Raw genomic sequence first — 24831 nt, forward strand, 5'->3', positions numbered from 1 at the left:
GAGGTTGGAGCCAGGGAGGGGTTGGGCTCTTTTCCCAGGCAACTCTCAGCAAGACAAGAGGGCACAAGAGGTCTCAAGTTGTGCCAGGGGAGGTTTAGGTTGGACATTAGAAAGAATTTCTTTCTGGAGAGGGTGATCAGCCATTGGAATGGGCTGCCCAGGGAAGGGGTGGATTCTCCATCCCTGGAGATATTTCAAAAGAGCCTGGATGTGGCACTCAGTGCCATGGGCTGGGAACTGCAGTGGGAGTGGATCAAGGGTTGGACTTGATGATCTCTGAGGTCCCTTCCAACCCAGCCAATTCTAGGATTCTATGATTCCCTGCAGAAGGGAGGGCACGGGGTGATCTGTGCACACCTGATGGGGTGGGAAAAGTGTTGACCACAAGCCTGTTGCCACTGTAAGGCAAAATCTGCTGAGGAAATTTTCAGGTCAGCTCAGCCCAAAAGAAGCCAAACCAGGGAGAAACCACAGCCATGAGCCTGCAGGAGAGTGTTGGGCCAGCTGGTCAGATGGGGTTGGCTGGAGCTGGTCTAATCCTGTGGCTTGTGAGAGTGTTCAGCAGAGCTTTGCTGAGAGGCTTCTGCTGACTTTGTCCCTTGCGAGGTGGTGCTTTCCCTCTTTTGTGTCTTAGTGAAAAAATGCAAAGGTCTAATTCACCTGGAACTGGAAGCTTTTTCTTTTCTTTTTCTACTACTGGGACACCAGAAAATGTCTGGCTATTTCTTTCACTCTTGTATTATGGGATGCACTTGCCATTTTCCACCCTGCTGTGTCTGCAGTTCACTGTGTTTCCTGAGCTGGAGTAATGCAGAGCCTTGAATTACCCAGTGCTGAAGATGCTGGCTACCAGAGGTGGCTTCACCTGGCCTTAATGGTGATGATGACTCCATCTGATGACTCCTTATGGAGTCCTGCTGTGGCACCTTGGTTTCTGAAGTTTTGGTCAAGTCCTTTGCTCCTGGGGTAGGACATGTGAACCAGAGTGCCTGGAGGTGGTGGTGAGCACCTGAACCTGTGAGCCTGGCAGTGTGCAGTGCAGGGACCACCTGGGACTTGTCACCTACCCTGAGGGGGTGGAAAATGAAGTTGACAAGGCCAATTTCAGATATCAAGATGTAAATGAAGCCCACCTTTTCTTTCCACCCCCAAATGACTGTGTTTCTTTCTCCAGGCAACTCATCCACCACGGTCCCTGCACCAAGTTCTGGTCCCTCACTGTGGGTACCATCCTGGTTCACGGTCTCACCAGGTTTTTGCCATTGAGCTGATTACCATGGCAGCTCACCTGAATGCTGCAGATATTTGCTGTCCTTTGGTTGGGTGGCTGTTGTGCCTGTGTGTGGGGAAGAGGGGAAGATGCCACGCTGGCAGCTCTGAACAGATACAGTCGGATCCATTATCGTGTATTCCTCCCACCCCTCTCCTAGGAGGGGAGCAGAATATTTTGCATTTAAAATGTATTTAAATCCCAGAGAGCGGGAGGGAAAAATAACTCTTGGGATTCTAGGGCTGCAAGATGATACTTTCAGAATGGTGGGGCTGGTAAGTGCCTGTGGAATGCTGGGCTTTTGCTTTGGTCCCCAAAGAGCTGGGATGTCAGCTCAGAGCTGTCCCTCCACCCCCATCCTGCTGGGACCTTGCTGTTATTCCCATCATGATGCCCATGTTCTCTGCATCTTCTGTCCCTCTTTCCCTCCAGCAGCACTGGATGTGGAGGGATGTGCAAGCTCTCCTGAAGGACTCCCTGGATTGGGGGGATGCTTCTGAGGACCCAAAGGAGGTTGCACCAACTCGGTGACCACCGCCAGCTTTGCTGCCCCTCCCTGCCTGCCGCGGGTGGTTGTGTCAGGACAGGATGTGGCCATCCCCATCGTGCACAGACCCCTTGGAGTCCTTTCAGCAGGAAAGAGGTTAACAGGAAGGAGGCAGGCGAGATGCTGGCTGCCAGCTCCCGACCCTGCTTTGGGGTGGGGAGCAGCTGGGAGCTGCAAAAGCGGCGCGAAAATCGCCATATAAGGCCAAGAAGAGCCGGTTCCAGGCTCCTGCACAGCCCCAGCCCGGCTCACTCTGCTCCAACGAGCTCTCCCCGGATGGGTGCCCGTGAGGTCAGGGATGGAGATGGGATGTATGACCCCAAACTTGCTGCCCAGGCCCCCCTGGGATGGGTCCTGCTGAGGTGGGAGAGGAGCCTGAGAGTGCTCACAGCCAGCTTGGTGCCTCTCTCGGTGTTTAGACTTGCTGTCTGTGGACATAAACACCAACTCTGCTTAAAAATGGCCCCTGGCTGAACTCTCCTGCCCAGCCCCTGCACTTCACCCCCTCCCCAAACTGCTCCCAGGGATAAAAATTCCTTCCCCCTGGCGAAAGTAGAGCTGGATGTTGGTTTATCTCCTGGTAGAGGCTTGGGTGGGCCGTAGAGGGGCCTGACATGCAGGGACAGGCTTGCTTGGGGCTTGCTAACCTCTCCTCCAAACCCACCTCCCCGAGCCGGTTCCTTGGGGTGGGTGACCTGGGGCTGTGGGGAGTTCCTCTGGTAAAAGAGATTTCAGGAGCTGGCTGTCAGTGCCTGTGATGAACAAGCAGGGGCCAGCGGTGGGGGAAGGTGTGATGGGGCTGGAGGAAGTGTTGTGGCATTTATCCAGCTGGGTGGGTGTTTCTCTACCACTGGCTGCACACCAGGGCAGGTGTCCTGTCCCCTCCTTCTGCTGGTTTGTGCCAAGGCCACATCTACAAAGCACTTCTTGTGCTTCTCCACCTCTGGTGGCTTCTGCCTGGCTGGAGAGTGGGATTTGGGGGTATCGTCCCCTGTTTCTTGCACAGGGGCATGTGATGAAAATGCAGAGCTGCAGGAGGAGAAGTTTTGTTTGATATCTGTTGAATTCCTTTGCCCATGGTAAAAATCTGCTTTTCTCTTGCCTGGTGCATGGGCTGAGCAAGATGGAGGATTCTCTGTGGCTTTTATTTTCTCTGGGAGAGAGATGTTGACAGTTGGATGTGGTGATCTGAGGGGTCTTTTCCAGCCATGACAATTCTGTGATTCACTGAGCAGTAGCTGCTGTTAGGGGAAGGCTGCAGATGGGAAAGGTGCTCGGGTGGCCATGAAAAGTTACAGCCTCCTGTGAGCAGGGATCTGCCGTGGGGACAGTGGGGATGAGGGAGTGCTGCTGCTTGCAGAGAGGAGATGGAGGAGCACAACCTTCTGCTTCTCTTTGATGGGTCACTGCTCCAGTCAGTCCATCCTTTCCCAGAGCTCCCAGAGGTCGTTTTCAAGAGCCTTTGTCTAATTTAATAAATCCAAGATGCTCAGCCTGTTAGGCGATCCATAAGGGTAATAAAATCCTCCCGACTCTGAGCTCCGGTTGCATTGTGGCGGCATCGATAGCCTCGTGCCTGGTGGCAGGAAGCCTAAAATGCTCATTAATGCCCTGCTGCTCTGCCAGCCCTGCTCGCCTGGTGCCTGGCCAGCTCAGGGCACACCGTGGCCACCCCACCAGCACCAGCAGAGCCAGCCCTGGTGCCTGCAGGGTGCATCCCCAGCTGGGATGTTGGGAAGCCGTGCGTATCCTCACGTGGCTGAAAAGAGAGCTGCCTGTGGCTTCCCAGGGAGCTGGTGCTTTCTTGCTGATGGCCTCTGGGTAGGGATGGTGGAGGTGGTGCTGGTGTGGGCTCCCTGTACCACACAGGTGCCAGCACCTGCCTGTCCAAGCTTTGCTGCTGCCCTTGCCCAAGGCACCGTTGTCTCCGTGTGGCTCTGCTGTGCCCGTGGCGATGGGGCAGCAGAGTCTTGCTCCTTCCCGTGCCACAACACAGCTGAGATCCTGACTGCATCCTGCCCTGAGCACCAGGATCAGCCCAGCTCGGGCACCAGGGATAGGAGAAGTTTTTAGCAGCCCCAGCAGCTGCCTTTGCAGCGTACTCAGAGTGCTGCAAATGAGCAGCGCTCTCCTCAGCAGCCACCCTCATGAATATTTTAGCTTGGAGAATTAACATTTGTCAAGCAACATTTATGGAGGCAGCGTGGATGTCTCCTCCCCAGGCACCTCAGGCTCATTGCTGCTGTGGTGTGGTGCTGGGAGCCAGGGCAGAGCCCAGGCAGAGCCATCCAGAGCCCAAGCCCTTCCCATGCAGCGTCGTGGTGGAGCAGGACAGCAGAGCCACCATCTCCCCCCCTGGGATGCCTGGTGCCAAGGCAACCAGCCCGCCGTGTGAGATAGACAAATGGTTGTGGGGTTTTTTGTTGGTCTTTTTTTTTTTTTTTTTTTTTTTTTTCCTTCCCCTCCTGATTCTTGGCAGAAAGTAAAATGTCCCTTTTGTTTGGTTTCCTCCTCCCCCTGACCCATCGCCTTTCTCTAAAGGTTGTGTTCCAGATTTCATCAACCCACGTTGTGTAATAGCCCTGGAGAATGGCGTGGGCATTGGCCGTGTCCCACTGAGGCCGTGGCAGAGCCACTCCTCAGGAGCTTGACCACGGGTTACCTGGGTTGAAAAGATCTTGCTGAGCAAAGCTCTGTTGTATTTTGGATCGAGTTTATGCAGTGCACATGTGTTAGAAATGATAGGGATAGTATTTGGAGAAAACTTGGAAAATTTTGAATCTAAACAATCCTGTATTTTTTACCTCAGCCTGCAGAACAGAATAGAAATGAGGGACTCCAGCAGATAAACCCTGTTCACTTAAAGCATCAGCCCCTGTGTCTTGGAGTTCATCATCCACAGAGCATCCAGCACTGTGCTTCCTCCTGCCACAGCACCTGGATCTCTCCACTGATGCCTCACTTGGGATTTCTTCCTTTGGCCTTGTAAGAGGTCCTCATTCTTTCTTTCCCTCCTTTCCACTGCCCAAGGCTGGGGATGCTGCAGTTGCTGGGCTCTGAATCCTAAGGGCATCCATCCAAAGTTCCCTGCCTGTCCAGAGGCTGCTGGGGCTCTGGATATGGAGAACGTGGTGTGACTCATGTCCTGTGCAGCCAGGAAGGGAGAGGAGGAGGAGGAGGATAGAGTACTATAGGCTTTGTGTGGTATGGAGGGGGATGCTGCGAGCACGTGCGTGTGTAAATACAGATCTGTCATACCAGAGGGAAACAGCAACACAATTGTTTCTTGGCTTGGGTTCCTCTGCTGATACTGGCAGCGTGGAGAGCTGTAGCTGCTCACACAGGGTGGGTGCTGCCTTCCCTGCACCAGCACCCAGTGGGGGCTGTGGCTGCTGGCACCAAGGAGAGCTGCAGCTTGTGCTGGTGCCAGTAGTGGAGTTCTCTATGGGGCACCCTGCCGTGCTTTCACTCCTCCCCCCAGTTAAAAAACACACCCGTGTGCTGCATCCCGTGGACAGCAGCATGGGTAATGGCAAAGGCAGGGCCAGCATCTGGGGACAGGGCTGTCCCCAAGGCAGGGACTGGCAGGTGGCAGCAGCTGGAGGCAGAGCTGAGCCTGAGTGTCTGCTCCTGCCTCACCTGGATGTGAAGCCTCCCCCTGGCCCTGGGGTCTGACACTGGGTTCAACCTTGTATCAAAGCCTCTGCTCTTCAAAGGGCTGGTTGAAGTCCCAGCCTTGTCATTGTTTTGGTGCCTTTGCCATGTCACCCCTCCCTGCTTTTGCATTTATTAATTCCCCTTCAGTTGCTGGAGCCACCCAGTCCTCGCCTGGCTGCTCCTGGGGACCAGCTCCACTCATCCATCCCCAGGGATTCCCAGCCCTGAGAGACCCCCAGCACAGGAATGGGTGCTGAGAGGTGGGGAAGGGGTCTGTGTGTCCCTGTCCTGTCTCCCACACCTCCTCCCTGCCACTTTGGCAACCGAGGACTGTCCCTCTTCTCCTGCTTCCTTGCAGCTGTGTTGCCATGGCCAGCTCCTCCACCAGGGATCCTGGGCAGATTTTGGGGTGTTCCTGGGGTGCAGTGCTGCCCCTGCCCTGTCCTTTTCCTGTCCTGTGTCTGGGTGCAGGCGTTTCCACCTGGCACAGTTTGCGTTTCACTTTTGCTTCAAAGGAGGGAAATAAAACTGTGTCAAGGGATTTGTGTCCCGAGCGAGGTTGGCTCCTGGTTCCTCAGGATTCCTGTGCTGCTGAGAGTTGTAGGGGTGCAGGGGGGCTGCTGTGGGGTGGGGGGTCTGTCCCCGGTGTGTGTCCTGTCCCTGGTGGCAGGTACAAAGGGGACACAGTCCCAGCTTTGCTGGCAGCCCCTCTCCAGGTGTGCTGGCTCGGTGTGGATGTCCTGTGTGTCGGGCTGCACGAGATGCCAGTGCTCAGCCTGGCGAGGAGGGGTGCAGGGAAAAACCACTTCAGAGGCCCAGCCCCGTGGTATGGGGGCCCCAAAACCGGCTCCTCTGCTCCGGGTGAGCTTGGGTTGGGGCTGGGTGTGAGCAGTGGGGGGAAACCGCCCTGAACGCTGCTGTGGGGTAAAGAGGGAGGAGAGCAGGCGGGTTGTGCAGGGAGCTGTCTGCTCCCTTCCTCTGCCAGCTCCCTGCCAAATCCCTGCAGGGAGTCTGGGGGTGCCTGTGGCGAGAGGGATAGAGTGGCCCAAGGTCCCTGTGAGGGGCTGGGGCTTCCTCCTGGAGCCACTTTTCTCCCCCATCCTGATTTTATTCCCTGGTGGAAAAATGCTTTGGGTGGGGAAGGAGATTGGACACGAAGCTCGCAGTCCTGGCGGCCTTGGCTGTGCTGAAGGCCAGTGAAACAAAAAAGTTTCTAAGACTCCACTTGGAGCAGGAGAAAGTTTTTCCGTTGGGTTTTTATAGCTCCCGGAAAGCGAGGTTTTATTTTTGTTGTCCAAGACAAAAAAGTCCCCCTGGGAGCCAACTACCCGTGGCGGTGCGGGGTGGGTGGCTGCATGGGCCATGCCACAGGTCTGGGCTTGGTTTTGCTTTCCCTCCCTCCATCCTCTGAGCTCTCTGGATGCTGATGATGGTTTCCACGAAGGAAAAGAGGAGGTTTTGGTGTCCTTGGTATATGACCAATCCCATTTGTGTGCCCGTGCTGGGCACTAATGCTGCAGCACCCGTGATGTCTCCCTGCCACCCCTTGGCTGTTGTAGGATGCTCCTGCCTGGTGACACAGCTGCAGGGAAAGCCCTTTTCTTGGGGAAAGGGGCTATTTCCCACGGCCTGCAGATGGATAAGCCAGGGGCCTCAGGGGGGGCTGATCTGAATTTCCTGGGGTCGTAGGGTGGGGCCATTGAGCTCTTTGCAGTTGCTTCTCCTTTGCATGGCACAGGCTGCTTTTGGAGGGGTGTTACTGGCAGGGAGCTGGTTTCCATGGTAAAAACCTTAACAGCATTTGCCAAAATATCTGTCTCCCTGTTAGCCCAGCCATCTGGAGGGCACAAGGAGGCTTTGGCAGGGTGAGGAGGTGGCCACGGGCTGCTTTGGGTGTTTGTTCGTTGCTGTTGGCAGCTCAGAACAGTCCCTCCACCCAGTCGTTTGTGCCCTGGCTGTGGGGTCATACTGGGGTGCAGGGGGACCCCATAGTTCCTGAGCCTGGTGGGGCACAGGCAGGCTGGAGGTGGGGTAGACATGGCATTGCTGCTCAGGGAGGGGATGCTGTGGGTGCATCAGGAGTAGTTGTATTTGGATGAGCTGGTGCCACTTTAGACAGACTTGTCAGCTCTTGTCAGTGCTGCTGATACCCCTCTGGGTCCCCGTGTGTCCCCTGAGGCCAGAGGGGCCACTGCTGGTCCCACTTGGCTGTGTCTGCTTGGAGCAAGAGGGCTGGGGCACTTTTTGCAAAGTGTGTCAGACAAACAAAGTCCCTTCCATGCTGTGGTCCCTCCCTGGCCAACTCCATCTTTTCTAACTTTAAAGAGAAAAACTTGGCATGTCTGTCTGTCTGTCTATAGTGCCTGAGCCATCCTGTGCCAGGGGCCTTGGGACCTGACTGCTTTGCCACCTCAAGTCACCCAGTGCTACCCCACCACCCCAGATGTTTTGCAGCTGCAAACCCCAAAGCTGAGCACTTGATGCCTCTCCTTGGTGTCTCCGTGCTGCAGTGGGGCAGCCATCCTTCCCTGGGGGTTCAGCACTGGAGAAGCTTCTTGCTGGCAGCAGTGGACTGGGCTGGGCTGAACTGGGCTGGTGGGAGTTGTGCCTGCTGGTCTGTGTCCCCAGATGTGCAGCACGTGGCTGGTCTGGGTACTTGTGGGCAGAGCACTTTGGTGTGTAGGGTGTCCTGGTGTCCAACCAGAGAGGTTTTAGGACTCAGCTCTGCACTCATCTGCTCTTCTCTCCTTAACCATGACTTGTTTCTCCTTCCCCCACAGCCAACGACCCTCCCACAGGGCACCATCAACATGAACCAGTGCACGGACGTGGTGGATGGGGAGAGCAGGACAGGGCAGAAATTCTCCTTGTGCATCCTGACACCAGAGAAGGAGCACTTCATCCGGGCTGAGAACAAGGAGATCATCAGTGGGTGAGTACAACCCAGGGCCAAGCTGCCACGGGGCTCTTCCTTAAGCCAGGAGGAAGAGGAGGGTGGGTAGGACCTTGTCCAAAGCTGGGTGCTGTGGCAGTGTGTACCCAAGCTGATTCCTGGGTGACAATCACAGCCTGCTGTAGGGACAGTCCTAGGGGCTGGGCACAGCTGCTGCCTCACAGTCGGCTCTGGTTTCTCCACCATTTTTGCAGGAATGGGCTTTGTTTCCCCTTCCTTGCTCTCCTACCTGGCAGACCCCTGCCATTGCCTGGTGCTCTGCACCAGAGTGAGGGCCTGAGCTCCCCTGAGCCATCAGATTTATGGGGTGAGTGTGAGCACTGACTTCAGCAGAGACCTCTGTGGCAGTGGATGATTTAAATCCTTCCTCTGCATTCAGCCACGCTGGGCTGGAGCCGGAGGCTTCCCAACATGGGGAACACCTTTCAGTGTGCTCAAGGAAGCTCAGCATCTGCTGGAAGCCTTGGCCAGGCTCCAGAATTGAAATGCTCTTGAGTCACTCATTACTTATGAAGGCTACTGTTTTCAGGTCAATTTTGTTGTCTGCCATTGGGCAATATCCTGCTCCCTGCTTCAGAACAACATTCCCAGTGGCATTTATCCCCGGGAGCAAGCTGAGTGGGATGCTAAGAGAGTGTATTTGATGCCAGGGTGCTCCTGGGCCAGCTGTGGCACCTTCAGGCCCATCAGAAAGCAGCTATTTACTGGTCATGGGAAGAGGCTTGGCCACAGGGTGATCATCAAGATGGGGCTGGAGCTGATGGGTGACCCCATGGTGCTTTTAGAAGAGCATCTGCATCCTAGATTTTCTGACTCCTGGTGCTGGTGACCTAGAAGTGTCCTCATCACTCATGTACCACCTCAGGACTGAACCCAGGACTGGTGAGGGTGCAGAGCCATGGGAGAGCCAAGCCACCAGCACACAGCAGCTCACCTGCAGGCATTTCCCACATGGTTGCCTGGAGCTCAGCACTTGCCTCCCAGAATTCATTGATATTTGAAACTAGAGCAGAAGGTTGAAGGGATGAAGTGATTGTGCTTTCCCTCTCTTCCCAAGGCATGGTGTCTCCTGCTTGCCCAAGCCCTGCCAGCAGCAGAGTCAGTGATGGTTTCCATTTCCAAGCATTTCTTTAGTTTTGACTCCCCCTGTATTGGTAAATCTCAGTTGAAATAGGTCTTTTTCCACCAAGAGCTTGGCATTTTGGTCAAATCATGCTTTAGAACTTCCTTGCTCTACTGAGACATGAGTGTGGGTTATTGCCCCCCCATCCACCCCCTCAAGCTGCCAAACCTGTCCCTTGGGGTGCAGAGATGTGGGGAATCATGGCACAGGGGAGCTGATTCCCCTCCTCCAGCCAAGGTAGGATCAATGGTGTGCCCCAAAACATGGCCAACCCCTGTGCCCTGCTCTCTTCTCTCTCTCCCCACACTTGAGTTGGAAGCTTAGCCTTTTGTTGCCAGTCCTGCCTGCCACACGGGAGGGAGAGGCATTGCAGAGCAAGGTGGGGCTGATTTATTGTTCATTGGCCTGGTGCTGGATTTTGAAGCAGTGCATTTGCTCCTGACTGCTCACATTAATCATCCCAAAACAGTCCTGCTCTGGGTTGGAGCCAGGAGGGTTTCATTTGCAGTTGCAGCACGACAGGAAGATTCCCCCAGCTGGGGGAGAATTTGTTGTACGTTTGTTGCATGCTTCTGGCATTTATTGCTTAACCAAAACCCACTTGATGTGGTCATCTCAAAACCCTTGACAGCAGCAGCGTGCGAAGTGGGGGGAACAGGAGAGGGGAGCAGGGACATCCGAAGCGGGAACATTTTCCCAGCCATCCACAGATCTCTGTGGAGTTCACAGAGATGCATGGGAAGGTCATCAGGCCACCCTGGGAGGGCACAGGAAGGTGCCCCAAACAAGTGCCTTGTGCAGGGCTGGACTTCTCAATGCCAAGTTCACGCTGCTCTTTTGTGGACAGAAGTGCTTTGTGTGCAGTGTGCGGGTGTTGGCATCACTGAAGGGGGAAGGTCCAGCTGGAGGCTCTGTCCCTCTCAGCTGTCTTTCAGGATTCTTGAATCCCTTGGCCGTGGTCTTGCTGTTCCAGCGAATGGGAGCTGAGCCAAAGCACACCGGGGTCATGTGTCCTCCCCTCTATCATGCATCATTTTCCCCCAGGAGCTGGCTGGGATAATTTCTGGGAACTACTTACTATGTCGACCCTGACTCAGTTGGAGAACCTGAGCTCCTCCATGTGCTCCAGCCTGGGGTTGTGCTTATGGGCAAGTTGAAACCTGGAAGGCTGGAGTTAATGGTTAAATGCTTTGAGGGGAACAGCTTTGGGGCCTGTGAGAAGCTGTGTCACATCCCAGGGTGGAATGTGAACATTGCTGTGTCCCTGTGTGCTGCCCTTTGGCACAGACCTCAGCTTCTGCTCTCTCTGTTTGCAGGTGGTTGGAGATGCTGATAGTCTACCCAAGGACAAACAAGCAGAATCAGAAAAAGAAGAGGAAGGTGGAACCCCCAACTCCCCAGGTAACCCCAGGGGCACACACACTGTCCCCCAGTCCTTTGCCTCCATCTTGGGGCCACGACATTCCTCTGTTCCCCATGAAGATTCCCCCAAACCAGCTGCAGGGTCACACCAGGGCTGCAGGGAAGTGGGAATTAATTCCCAGTCATCACTTCCCAGGGTCACATGCTGCTGCTGCTGCTGCTGCTGCTGCTTTAGGGCCACATTTCACCCCCCAAGTGCTGTGCTGTGGCACCACACTGTCCCAGGAGCTGCTGCAAAGCCGTGTGGTCCCCATGAGAGACCGGGGAGAGGTGCTGGCCCTTCACAGGCCATTTCAGCAGAAACAAGATGAAATTCCAGCAGGCTCCAGTTACCCCCTTTGAGATGACCCCAGAGATAATGGGAACGAAAGGAAAATACTAAAGGCCAGGGCCAGACTGGGAGCTCCGGGGGCCGGAGCTGGGCTCTCCAGGGACCCGGCGGTGGCTTCGTGCTCACTTTGACTATAAATGGTAAAAAGCAGGGATGGCCGTGACTCACTCGTTCCTGCCGGGCTCCCACGTGGCCAGAGTGGGGGAAAATCCCACAGATGGGGAACGTGACCCCGAGGCCACTCTTGTCCCTTGCTGGGGCTGAGAACAGCCGTGTCCCTGTGGCTGTGTGACCTCTGGTCACTCGTCCCACCACTGCAGGGGACTGGCTGGGAGGGCTCCTCCATCCGAGCCAGCCTGTGGCATCAGGGGACTGAAAACAGTATCAGGGCTCCCCAGAGCCCCAGTTTTCAGGTCCTCTTCAATGAAGTCCCCAGGAGGGTCCTCGAGCAAACTGGGGTTTTTATGGTGCTTGTTTGAGTCAAGCTTCCACCACACCACTGATTAAAAAGGGTCTTGGCAATGGGAGAAAAAAACATTCAGGGGCAAGCGATGCTTTTTTTGGACACCAAGCCACACCCTGCCAAAGGCTGGGGTTGTTACAGCCCCTTGAGTGCTGGCTCTGGTGATGCTCCAAGGAAGATGCCTTCTCCCTCCATGGCCAAGAGCTGACATGTTACAAGTTGCCTGTCCTCAGGCCCCAGAGAAGGGTGGGGTGCCACATTTGGGGCACCCCAGGAAGCTGTTGAAACAGGGCAGGGATGCTTATCCCATCCCTGGCACAACACTAAATCCAGGCTGGGTTCAAGAGGGGGACGGGGCAGAGAGGAGAAGGAGGCGCAGAGCCAGAAAAACATCACTCTGGGTTACATTTCATCACCATGGCAACTTCTTGGAAACCTTACAGGATCCAAGCTCCTGAGCACCAAATAAGGGAAGTGGCTGCAGGAGGGATGCTGGCTCCCTGCGGGAGGACGGGCTCCCCAGGTGCTTGGGGATGGGGTGAGCATGGAGCCTGGTGGCACTTTTCAACCCCTTGTTTAGGGGCAGACCACCCTGCTTGCTGCCTTCCTTCCATCCTCTCCAGGCCATCACTCCCATCCCCATGGCAACAGAAAAAGACTCAAATTCACTTTTGCAAAACCAACCTCCATGTAGGACCTGCTGCCAGGCAGATGCTGTGGAGCACTCAATAGCAACCTGCATAGGCAGAAATAACACCTTCCCTCTGTCTTCCAAATGGTGTCAATGCAGGCAGCTGATCCAGGGAAGGAGAGAGGGTGCTGGGGAGAAAATCAGCACCAAATCCTCCTCTGTGAAATGGCTTCTCCTGAAGTTGGCTGCTGTTCAGCTTGCTCTCTGTGTGCCAGTGGAGAAAGCTTGATTTCTTTCTAAAGACAGCCACCCACTAATCCAGAAGCAGATCATGTCTAAGAGCCACTTGGGAAAGGATGGTCACCTTTGTGATTTTAAAAGAAAAAAAAAATTGATATTTCTACTTTTTCTGATTGCCATCTAGTTTTTCCTTGTCTGTGCTACAGCAGAGCTCAGCTGCAGCCAAGTGCTTCTGGGGCATCAGGGCTTTTTTCAGCTCCCCCCATCATCTTGTATCTTCCCCATGCAGGAGCAACACAGGCAAAAATGGGAATATTGCTCCAGCTGCAGATTTTTGGATGTGAGTTGTTAGGTGCAATCCTAGGGGTGTTTTTGCCATTGCCTTGCAAGCAAGTCTTGGGGTAAGAAGGGCAAGTTTCTCATGCAGCTTTTGCCATGCTCCAGCAGGCAGGGCTGCTCTCCCTCCATCCCTGGGAAATTGAGACCAGATTTGGGGCTGAAATCTGGGATTTGAGGCACTGCCCTCTGTTGCAGGATGGGTTTGCAGAGGGTGTGGCAGCTCGGGTGAGCAGAGCATGCCCAGACATACTTCATGCAACTGGAAGCAGATTTTGCTGATTTTGGTGCTTGCTCTTTTTTGGATCTGTTTGTAACACTGAGTAGGAGAGAGTTAATTTCTCTGGTTGCTTACAGACTGGTTTTTGGCCCTCATCTCTCTGTCTAATTAAATACATATCTACAAATAATTATATGGGGGTGTCTGTAAGGAATTATATAAAAATATATATCCTGAGCTGGCAATTCACTTTGGGCTTCTGGATCAGTGAATGTGAGAGTGGTTTGAGGTTGGAAGGGCCTTTGGAAGTTGGCTGCTCCCACCCCCTGCTCAAGCAGCATCCCCTTGAGCAGGATGCTGGTGAACTCTGAATCGTTTACCTCCAGCACTGCATTCCTTTACAGTGAAATTTCCAAGGGGACTTTTTTGTTTTGTTTTTGTTTAAATTGAGGTCATTTGCTGCTTGTGCTCAGAGCCAGAACCTTCTTCCTGGGAGACCCCCCCTGTAGAGATCCCTCCTGAGAATGTCAATTTCCAGGTGCAGGGCCAAAAACCCACCAGTGGCTCTGCTGGTGTGGGAGGGGGGACAGAGGGGATGCTCTTTGCAGCCCCTATCCCCAGCCTGTGACTGCTGCTTTGGGTGCTCCTGGATTCTCCCAGCCCTGTGGAAAGGGAAGAAGCAGCTGGGAAATTTCCCACAATCCAGAGACTTTGGAGGGGAGGTTAATTGTCACTGATTTATTGGTGGCTTTAAGGAAAATAATCTCCTAATGTTGAAGTTTTAATATGACAACAGCAAAACATCTGCTAGTGAACAAAACCAAGCCCTAAATGAGTTTTGAAAGCTGCTGCCTCTTCTGGGGCATGAGCTGAACCTGGGCTGCCTGGGCTGGGACCACCAAAATGGCATCATCATCCAATGGACTCTAGAGCCCTTGTTAACTAGAGAAACATTTCAGATCTCGGGTAAAAGTCAAGGCAGTTGTTGTATTTTCTCTAAAAGAGAGCCTGTTAGCACCCAGGAGGAGTGCAGCTCTGGATGGGGTTTATTTTTTTCATCAGTGGCCCATAGCAAACCAACTGTGACAAACAAACCACGTAGCTGCTGGTGGCAGGGAATTCATTTTCTCTTCCATCCCCTGTTCTTAAGCTTGATTTCTTTTTTTTTTTTTTTTTCTTTTGACATTAGTTTGTAACATCGAGAAAAAATCAGTCCTGGCAAATGGGACTCAGGAGAAGCTGGGTCTTGGCTTGTATTTCAGAAAGGCAGTGGCTGCTCACAAGCCAGGCCACAGAGGGATCAAGGATGCACAGATGGACCTGGGACATGTAGAAGGACCAGGGGACATGCAGAGGGAACAGGGGGTGCTGTGTTTATGTGCATCAGTTGCAGAGAATGAAATGTCAGGACCCAACAGACCTCTTTCTCTGGAAGAAATGAGATCTAGAGATGAGCTTTTCACTGCTGGTGGCCACAGTGTCCTGTGTGCTGCAGCAGGAGGGGCAGCTCCTATCTGAAATCAAAGCTTAGTGAGTTCCTCCACTGCCAAAGCTCCCCTTCTCCAGCTTGCCTGTGCTCTGGATCTTTTCCTAGCTGGATGTGTGGGGACATGCAACTGGTTTTAGGATCCATCCCGGGGAGGGACAGTGAGGGATGTTTCCTATCTGACTGCAAGAGCAGCATCATCCCTTTGGCTAAGGAAGTCTTGAACCATTGCCCCAGCACTCTACCCTGAGGAAGGGTTTCCACCTGCAACCTTGGCTCCTTGGGAGTGTGGTGATGGCACATGGCTGAGCAGCCCTGTCCTGTCCTGTCAAGCTGTCCCACCCCCCAAGAACCCACACCTCCAGGAATGGTACCACATAGACCTAGGGTGTGGAGCTGCAGCTAAACCCCTCTAACCCTGCTCTCTCTCCTGTTCTCTTTAGGAGCCTGGTCCTGCTAAGATGGCTGTGACCAGCAGCAACATCCCCAGTGCAGAGAAAGTCCCTGCCACCAAGTCCACACTTTGGCAGGAAGAAATGAGGGGCAAAGACCAAGTGGATGGGGGCAGTGGCATCAGCTCAACGCAGAGCCCGGTGCAAGGCCAGGCTGGGGCTGCCAGCTCCCTGAAGGATCCTGTACTGGACAGCAAAGAAGGTGAGGGACGGGGGTGCCAGCACTGATGTGACACTGCAGTGACCTGGTTCAGGTAGCTGAGCCAGCAAAAAAACATTCTATAGGGGAAAGTTTTCCATGGGTTTAGTTCCTGGAGCATCCCAGTGTGGAGGGGGAAGCAGCCTCTGTCCCTGCCGTGTTGTCCAGGGACCCAAGTGAGACCTTACAGGCTGGAGTTAGGGCAAAAAATTTGCATCACGTGCTGGAAAACCACACAGCCCAATCCTGGCCCAGGTGAATGCCTGGCCTCACAGGCAGGGTTGCCCTCGTGCTGGGGGAAAAACGAGTGGAAAAATGACTTTTCTATCCCCTCCACATCCCCTTTGCAGGCACTCTGAGGGTGTGGGGCCACCCTGCACTCAGCCTGGCTGTTGAGGCTGCCAAGCCCTGATCACTGCTTCCTCCTGCAGCCCCTGTATCAGGGCCTTGTTTACATTTGGTCTCCCTGATGAGTCCCTGGAAGGCACCAGAGCTGTGGCATTGTTCTCCCTGGAGCAATAGGGGCTGGGGACTTTTCCTGCTGGGCTGGGGAGAGATCCCATGTGCTGCAGCCATTTCCTTTACTGCCCACTTGGGTGGGGAATGTTTTCCACCTGCTCCTCACTACCAGGAGTGAGGTGTCCATCATCTTGTGCCTGCAAAGCTGTGGTCCACACCCAGTGGGGAAGGACAGGGATGGAACTGGATGCAGAATGGTGACTGCAGCCATCCATTTCTTGGTTTGAAGGTTTGGGTCTTTCAGTGGTGCAAGACCAGCCCAAGGGGGTTGGACTGGAGTCCCCATCTCCCTGCACATGGTGCCACCATCTCCATGGACATAATGGGTGCTCAGAGTGGAAAAGCCTGGGGTGCAAGAGATGGCAGCATGGGGCTGAGGCCCAGACCATCTCTGTTCCCATTTTCTTCTTCTTTCCTGGATGGAATCTGGGTGTTTTTCATTAAAAGAAGAACTTGCACATGGTGACTTTTCTGTGTGTTCTTTAGAGGAGAGCTCCATGAACGGAGACCGGATAGACTGTGGGCGGAAGACTCGAGTGGAGAGTGGGTACTTTTCCTTGGAGAAGACCAAGCAAGACTCGAAGCTGGAAGAACAGCAGCTGCCACCCCCCCCGAGCCCACCCAGCCCCAGCACCCCGAACAACAGGTACAGTTATCCCAAATCGCCCTCGCAGGAGCATGCCCAGCCCTTTCCTTCCCCAGGTACCCGATCAGGCGACCGAATGATTCACAGCTTCTCTCTGAACTCCTTGGACTCGAAGAGCAGTAGCTCCATGCACAAGGACTCCAGCAGCAGAGATGTAGGAAGGGGAGCTGAAAAATCGGGGCGTCCCCTTTCTTTTAAAGCCAGCCGGCAGTACACGACCCTGGCCGACGTCCCCAAGGCCATTAGGATCAGTAATCGTGAGGCCTTCCAGGTGGAGAGGAAGCGGCTAGAGCGGAAAACCCGGGCCCGTAGCCCTGGGAGAGAAGAAGTGGCCCGGCTCTTTGGCAATGAGAGAAGGTAAGGGATGAGTGGCTCATCTCCTCCTTGCATGCTTGAAGCACCAGCGAGTCCCTGCCGCAGCCCTGGATGGAGCAGGCTGGGTGAAACCCCTTTGTGTGACACCCCTCCTGGCTTGAGGGCTGCCCGACCACTCCAACCAGGCACCGGGATGCCCTTAGTAGTGCCAGAGGGCAGGTGTCACCCTGTCTGGCTGTTCTGGGGACAGCCAGCTGGGGTGGGTGACGTTCGGTGGCCGTATTTGTGAGCAAGGCTCGTCCCCACCCCGGGTGGCACACGCTGGCAGCTGGCACCATTAATTAGGTTTGCTCTCTCAACGGTGTGAGATCCATCCGGGTGTGTTACGCAACTGCCTAATGAGCTGAGAGAGGTTTCAAAATGTCAGGGCATTAATCTGGGAGAGGAGAGGCGGGTGCAGCGCCGAGGCAAGGCTGAAAAACAGCTTCAGTGTGGAGGAGGACGGGAAGGGCGTCCGCCCCGGCGTGCTGGGTGCTCACCGGGTGAGGCAAAGGATGGGCTCAACTTGCCCTGGGAGAGAGACATTTGTGCTGGGAGGGCAGCAGAGCAAACCAGGAGACGAGCCCCAGGCAAGAGGGCCGCCTGCCAGTCTGATTTTCTTGCCCTGGTTTTCCTCCAGGCATGTTCTCTCTCGCACGGTTTCAGCAGGTGCTTCTTCTCTCTTCCTTCCCGGCCCCTAAAGGATTGTTTTCCAGCCTGGCTTCCTCACACTGAGAGCTGGGCTGGGGAGGGTGGCACAGATCTGTGCCTGTGCCACCACTTGGCAGGAGGATGCCAAACCCAGCCCTGCCTCGGCAGCATATGCAGCGAGTGCTGGGCTCTGGGGATGAAGGAGAAGAACATGGGTTTGGCTTTCTGTGCCTCAGGAGTTGGGTGGGAGGGGAAGGATGCCACGCAGGTCCCCTCAGCCTGGGGACAAGGCTGGTGGCTGCTGGTTTGCAGGCTGAGCTGGTGTGTGTTGGCTCATGTATGGGTTAGGTTGGGTCCCCAGTCTGGGTTTTCTTGCACGGGGTGCCTTGGCCAGCACCTTCTCCATGTGAGAGGACAGCACATTCCTCCAGTGCTGACCATCCTTTCCTCCAGCCCCAGGGTTATCATGCAGCACCTGGGGCTGCACTGAGCTGGGACGTGCCAGGATAGGGAGGAGAAGCAGATTTACAGCCAGATAACAGAGCCTGGGAGAGGATGCTGCTGCCAGAGACTGACCCTTTTTAATGTCAGCCCCACTCCTTGCCTGCTGACAGGTGCCTTTTTCCAGGGAAAAACAGTTTTTCCTAGCCCAGCTGTGCTTCTGGGGCTGCTAGCAGGTTTTTATTGCTTTATCAGTACTGGCACAAATTCTCCCGTGTCAGCAGGGCCTTTATCAGAGCAGGATGGGTGCAGGGAGGGGAGCGGGTGCTGCACCAGACACAGAGCTCTGGCTGCATGCAGGGCTGACCCCAGTGTAGTGTTTGGGAGGGGGGTGATGGCAGAGGGCAAGGGGTTCCCACCTGATCAGTAAATCAGTGTGCCCTGAGCAGGGGCAGCTCAGTGGCAGTCTTTAGGGACAGGCACATTCGTGGTCTCCTCTGGTAACCTGGGAATTGGTCTGTGTGGGTGGGAAGGTGGACTTGGCAAGGCACAGAGAGGCAGTCCAGCATCACCCCAGAGAAGTTAACATTCACCAGCACCCTGCTCAACTTGGCTGCTTTTTATATTTTAGTTTACCTAGTCCTAGTCCACTCTTGATTTTCTCCTCCAAGCTTAGGCTGTGCTGTTGGAGGTTGAGCAAATAAATACCAGAACTCATTTCCATGCTGTGGGGTCAGCTTTTTCCCTTGGGTTTAACACTGTTTCTAATAATCTTTCTCAGTAACCCACTAACATGGCTGGGAACACTTGCCTGAAACTGCTTGCCTACCTGCCATCCCCATAGGTTCCAGCCTGGTTCAGATCAGCCCTTCCATCTCAGTGCAGCCAGACCAACTTGCTCAGATTCTGTTGGTGTTTTCAGCTCTTCCTCCTGTTTTCTGTATGCCCACCATAAATAAGTGTGAATGTCAGGGCTAGGGATGGAAAAAGAATTATTTTAGGTACCCAGTGCTGCCTCTTGAGTGACACAGCTCCAGATGAAGCTATTTTTCAGGCTTCTTGTTGTTTCCTTATACTAAGAGAGATTACATGACTTATGCCCAGGACTGTGCTGGAAATTTTCCGTAATGACCATTCATACCTGACACTGACTCCACACCCCATGCAGGTGTCTGAGCTCACAGCTGCTCAGAAACATGAATCAGAAAGCAGGGGATAATCTCCATGATTTTGGCACAGGAGTGGAGGAGTGCGAGTTCCCTCTGCTGGCACGTGGCAGGACAGGGCTGCCAGCACCACACAAGGAGGCTCCACCAGGTCTGTGTCCAGAGAGGTTGAGCTGTGGCTCTGATCTCCCATCTCAGACCCATCCCACAGGCAAAAAAGCAGGAGTGGCTCTTTGGGAACAACATGGAAAAATTTTGAACCTTGTTTTGCACACAGAGTCACAGAGGAGTGGGCTGTGGGGACAACCTCGGAGGCTGCTCCCCATATCCCAGTGGAGCTCTGCAGCTGCAGGGATAAATCCTGACATCTCAGGAAGGTGTCAGCACTTTTGGGAAGGAGACAACCTTGGTGGGGAGACCTTGGGGTGCAGAGACCTGGACCCCCTTTGCCCAGCTGCAGGCTTGCCCACCTCCAGCAGCTCCCTGGGGAACGTTGGGATTTCTGATGGAAAACCTTTTGCCTTTTCTTGCCCAATTCCAGGGATGCAGCCTCTAAAACCACAGCTCTCCTGCTTGACCCCATGTTCTGCTCACACTGGCAAGAGTCCCTTGTGGTGTCTGCCAGATCTGCTGTACGAGGGGGCTGAGGGGTGTTTCTCTCCTCAGTAAATAGCTGAGCTGCCTGAAATCACTTAAAAGACTTCTCTGTTTCAAATTCCTTCTCTGGAGCTTCTTGAGATGTAAGGCTCTGCTCTGAATGCTGCTTCTACCCCTAGAGAGAAGTGCCTGCTCCCTGCTCTCCCAAGTATAGCTTGTTTTTTTTTTCTTGTAAGACTATCCTCTTTGTTTTTGTGGGCCTTTTGGGGGAAATTCTTCCTTTTCCTGATACTGTCTTCTCTTTCTGCTAAATAATTAATGGATCCAATAAAACAGAGCCCTTTCTTCCAATCAAAGAAAATCACTTTAACCATAGCTTGTGCTGGTCTTGATAGCTTTTCTTCCCACCGCACACACCCTCCACCTAACAGCTGAGATCTGCAGCTTGGGTTTAGTGGCCTGGAAAAGATTAACAGCCTGCATGGCCAAGGAGCTCCTTGGGATGAGCTTGGTAGTTGAGAAAGCACTAAATGGCACTGCAGCTTTTAAAATGCTTCTTCATACCTATCTGCAGCCTGATTTTGCCAAGAAAGAGCGGCTGTTTGGAGGGAGCAGCTCTCTCCTCAGCACGTTGGGGAAGGAGAGGAGAGCCCTTCCCCTCCTCACCCTCCCCAGGATCTTTAGCAGTTATTTCTCTGAAATGTTGAGCTAATGAGAAAAAAAAAAATGATTCTTTCTGTAATCTGGATGATATTAACCCTCGGGGCTGTGATTTGGTTGCAGTGATTTATTTTCCTCCTCCCTTTTTCAATGACGAATGACTGGAATGATTTTGATTTTGTTTTGTATATAGATGCAGATATATAATTTCCTCTTCTGTTCATTCATTTTCCAGCCTTGTTTTCTTCCAGGTCTTGTTGCTCTCCACCTTCTCCTGCTGTGTTGCTGTGTGACGTGTCCGCCTTTACCTCGCCTGCTTCGCTACCATCTCATCTCAATCTCAAGCCGTAGAACAACCTGGTGGTGCAGCCCCTTTCATGAGAAATCAACTTTTGATTTTGTCTTATGTTTCTTTGGTTGGGTTGGTTGTTTTGGTTTTGTTTTTTGGTTTGGTTTTTTTTTTTTTTTTTTTTTAATTTCTCCTGATTTGTTTTCCTTCAGGCCTTCACCTAATGGGTCACAGACAATGTTAATTCATGGACCTCTTACTCCATCCTAAACTGAGACTCAGAGAAGGCTGGGCCAGTGGAAAAAGGGTTAAAAAATTGAAAGTCCAAAACAATTCTGTGTCTGTTGGTGAACAGAGGATGTGGATTTATTCTCCATGAGTTGGCTGAAGTGAATGGACATCTCATGAGCAGAACATCCCAGAGGGACTGGGAGCTCTGCGTGAGCCTGGGATCTGCCTGCTCCCACTCTGCAGACTGGGAGGCAGCCCGGGATGAACAGATGTCCCACAAAAACATTAGACACATTTGAATTTCCAAAGCAAAGTCTTCCCCACTGATTTTGTCCCTTCCTCTTTGGTTATGGGCTTCAGTGCCTGGTCCTGGCAGCCTGGCTCTGAGCAGCAGTGGGGGGCCCTCAGCCCGCCAGGGGATGTGATGTGCTCAGACTGTTTGTCTCATTTATGGAATTTGGTGCAAATGTTGGTTGAAAACTGAACATCTCATGTTTTTTTGATTTCTTAACGTGCTGTTCCTTTCTGTGGGAAGTGTTAAAATTATGTTTTTTTTCTTTGGATGACCTGTTTCCCCTCATGTGGTTGCCATTGTGATTTTCATACAGATTAGAGGCTCACACAGTGTGAGCAGCTCCCAGTTTTGATGCATCACGTGCAGATCCAAATTTTATGTCAAGAACCCACCCAGACTCAGCTTCTGTGGGAATTTGGAAATTGAGCTTTAAACCTCTCAGCTTGGAGCTCAGCTGATGTGTGTGTTGGTGATGGGATATTGCTTCACATTGCCAGGTTGTGATTAAGGACCTGATGCTGAGAATTGCCCAAACCCCCAGGAATTCAAATTTAGACACCAGCAGGTCCTTTGAAAATTCCAGTATTCCCTCACCTGTGGTCAGTGAGCAACTTTTTATGCTGAAATAGTGCTTTTAATTCAACTGCAAAGGATTAATTCTTAGGAACATCCCATTTGGGTTTGGTCTGAGGTTAGCTCCTGCTCCATCCACATTTCTTCTGCCCTGGTGTGATGGGCCACCAAGGAGGTGTCTGAGAGCCCAAGTTGTGCTCCCTGCTGGCCATAGGGGATTTGCAGACCTATCTGAAAGGGGGGGCAGAGCCCCAAGGTTTTGCAGGAGGTGCTCCCCATCTCCTCCTGCCTCTTCAGCTGGCACAGCCTTCAATCCAGACCCGTTGTCTGGAGGCACCCGTGGGTTCTTCTCACTTGGTGCCAAACTGTGGAGGTTTCCCATGTGGGGCTGAGTTTTGACAGGGTGTCTATGGCAGTGAACACTCTGGGTGACCCTCAGGTATCTGTTACCTCTGTACCCAGCTTGGTCTGATGTGTCTGGGGAGGCCATCAGTAGCTGCAGTGCTAGAAAATAAAGACAAAGTTCAAGCCAAAGGTACTCAATAATCCCAAAAGGCTGTAGAATTCCCAACTATAAAGTTATTGCTGGATTTTCAGGAGTTTTCTAGATACTTGAGCAGTTATTATTTGTAGGGTTGAGTAGTATGAGGTTGTTTCCCCCACTTTGACTGCAGGTAAAATGGTCCATGTCAGATTTGGGGCGTTTTGCCCTGGACTTGGGCACACTGGAGGTTCCAGAGAAACCAGGACGGAAAGCCAGGTGTGCGTGAACACTGGGTCGAGCGATTCTGCAGACTTAGATTTGTGGGTTTATACAGCTCGACACAGTTGCTTGTTCTTGTCTTTTAACTGGCTCTGGTTTCCCCTTTCTCTCTCTTTTCCAGGCGATCCCAGGTAATTGAAAAATTTGAGGCATTAGATATTGAGAACGCAGAGCACATGGAAACAAACACGTCAGGCGGTGCTTCCCTTTCCAGCGAGACGCGGCAGGGCAGGAGTGAGAAGAGGGTTTTCCCTCGGAAACGGGTGAGCTGCTCAGCCAAGGCCTGGTGGTGGCATTTGGAGGATGGCATCTGGGATCCTGCAGCCTGGGACTGAGGGTTTGCAGGGGATCTGGAGTCACAGGCAGGCTCGTGCAGGAGCCAAAACGCTGTGTGTGCTCAGTCAAGGCAGGTTTGCTGCCTGCTGCTCTGCTTCCTTGGCCTGGCTGCAGATCAGAGGAGAAAATCAGGTTGTCTTTTCTCCTCCCTCCAAAAAGGAAAGAGAGAAACTTCAGATCTGGCATGGCAGGACAGATCAGGATGGGGTGAAGTAACAAAAGAAAGAGGCGGTCTTGAGAGTCCCAGATACGCCTAATTAGATATATTGGGAACAAATTAATGCCTGAGAGGACAAAGAAAATGTATTGCCAGTGAAATGACACTTGTTCTGAGCCTGACGTGCCCCTTAAATATTTGGATTTTTATGCCACGAGCCAAGAGAGTGGGACCAGCTGTCCTAGTTCCTGCACTGATCTGGGCTATCACTGTTTACACAGGACTTCACTTGTGAAGGTGCAGCTGTGGGCTCCATCCTGGATGTCTCTGCATCTCCTCTGTCCCCACACCGCCGGGCAAAGTCACTGGACAGGAGGTCCACAGAGTCCTCTATGACGGTGAGCAAGCAGGGCTGTGTCCTCTGCCTTGGGGCAGGATGGAAGAGGCTCTTCCCAGGCAGGTTTTGGTGAAAACTTTCCCTGTAGCCAGCGCACAGGATACGTTTGGATTTGGAGCAGGTTTCAGTGACTTGGCTTCACACTTGGTGTGTTTAAGGGAAGTTAACACATGGCCTAGTTTTTTAATGACACTTCTGGATGTTTATGCAGTTGCAAGTGGGTGTGAGTAGGACGAAGGCTGCGAGGAAGGGCTGAACCAGCTCTCCCTGGCTTTTCCTGCCTTTGCATATTTCAAATGCTCACCAGACCTGGAGGCAAACAGTACAAAACAAACACAAAATGCTCTCCTTTCACTCACCACCCTTCTGTAGGAACAAAATAAATACACTTGCTAATCTCTCAAAAAGATTACACAGACATTGTAAATACGAGCTGCATTTTTCATGGGTGGACAGCTTCTGTTGAAGGACTTCTCAGGAGAATGCAGTAGCTTAGCCTTTCTGTAGTAGCTTTTCCTGTAGGTTTGTGCAGCCACAAGAGTGATTTTTAAATCCTTGGTGGTAATAAAAAGGTGCAAAAAGTGCACATTATCTAGTGAAAGCAAGAAAATCATGCAGTCAGTGGGAAGAAAACCTTTTCCTTGCTTTAAAAATGCCTTTATTGTGCCACTCCTGCTATAAAAGTAGCAATACAGTAAAACCTGCAGACCTGCTGGCTTGAGACTGTTATTGCAAGACTCTCCCCTTGTTGTGGGGTTTGCTGTGTCAGATCACATGAGGATAAAATTGAGGGAGAGTTCATCCCTTGTTAGGCTTGGTGAGTTACAGCAGAGCTGTGGCTTATGCTGCAAGAGTATCTCTTCCATCAACTGCTTCATCTATTTTTGATTTCTGATGTCTACACCGTTCAGTGGCAGCTGGTCCCAAACTTTTTGTGCTTCAGCAGATTTACAGCTTCAGGCAAAAGAAGAAGAAGCAGGCTGGTGGTGCTGTTGTTCTGTGAGGGTGAATTAGGGCTGAGATGAAGGTGCCCAGCTCTCATAGCCTGCTGCAGAGATGGATGGAGCCATTGCAAATGTCATTTTCTCTGTAGTTTGTTTGGGATTTATCTCTGCCTCCTCAGGAGGTCCTGGGGAGGGGGCTTGGTGGGTTTGTTGCCTGCAGCCACATCAGAGCCAGGGCTGGACAGGCTGGCATCTGGCTGCTCCCTCCTCCAGTTCCTTAGGGATTCAGGAAGGGCAAGGTGGCTTGTGTTTATGTGGAGCAAGGCTGGGTTCCCACTGCTGTGGGAGCACTCAAATGTGGGATGTGCCACCTCACAGCATAGATCTGATTGAAATGGGCTTTCAGCCCCCAGTTTTCCATTTCTTCCCTCACTATAGCCTGTTTCAGATACTACAGCTGTGTTTCACACACTTCTGTCCTT

The 24831-nt window shown here is 52.9% G+C and overlaps 1 protein-coding gene across 11 annotated transcripts in view; it reads left to right on the top strand.

Annotated features, from left to right (window-relative positions):
- Positions 1 to 24831, top strand: part of MPRIP (myosin phosphatase Rho interacting protein) — a 76257-nt gene that overhangs the window by 23992 nt on the left and 27434 nt on the right. For 5 of the 11 annotated variants that reach the window (XM_071760635.1, XM_071760634.1, XM_071760638.1 and 2 more), the window contains exons 4-9: positions 8255 to 8406; positions 10867 to 10951; positions 15123 to 15333; positions 16336 to 16495; positions 22637 to 22778; positions 23290 to 23406. In XM_071760635.1, coding sequence (XP_071616736.1) covers positions 8255 to 8406; positions 10867 to 10951; positions 15123 to 15333; positions 16336 to 16495; positions 22637 to 22778; positions 23290 to 23406 — 867 coding nt within the window. Of the gene's footprint in view, positions 1 to 8254; positions 8407 to 10866; positions 10952 to 15122; positions 15334 to 16335; positions 16853 to 20620; positions 20786 to 22636; positions 22779 to 23289; positions 23407 to 24831 lie in introns of those variants that run through there. The other 6 variants (XM_071760629.1, XM_071760630.1, XM_071760628.1 and 3 more) reach the window with 3 other exon arrangements.

The sequence above is a fragment of the Heliangelus exortis genome, chromosome 17, assembly GCF_036169615.1.
Source record: "Heliangelus exortis chromosome 17, bHelExo1.hap1, whole genome shotgun sequence".
Lineage (NCBI taxonomy): Eukaryota > Metazoa > Chordata > Aves > Apodiformes > Trochilidae > Heliangelus > Heliangelus exortis.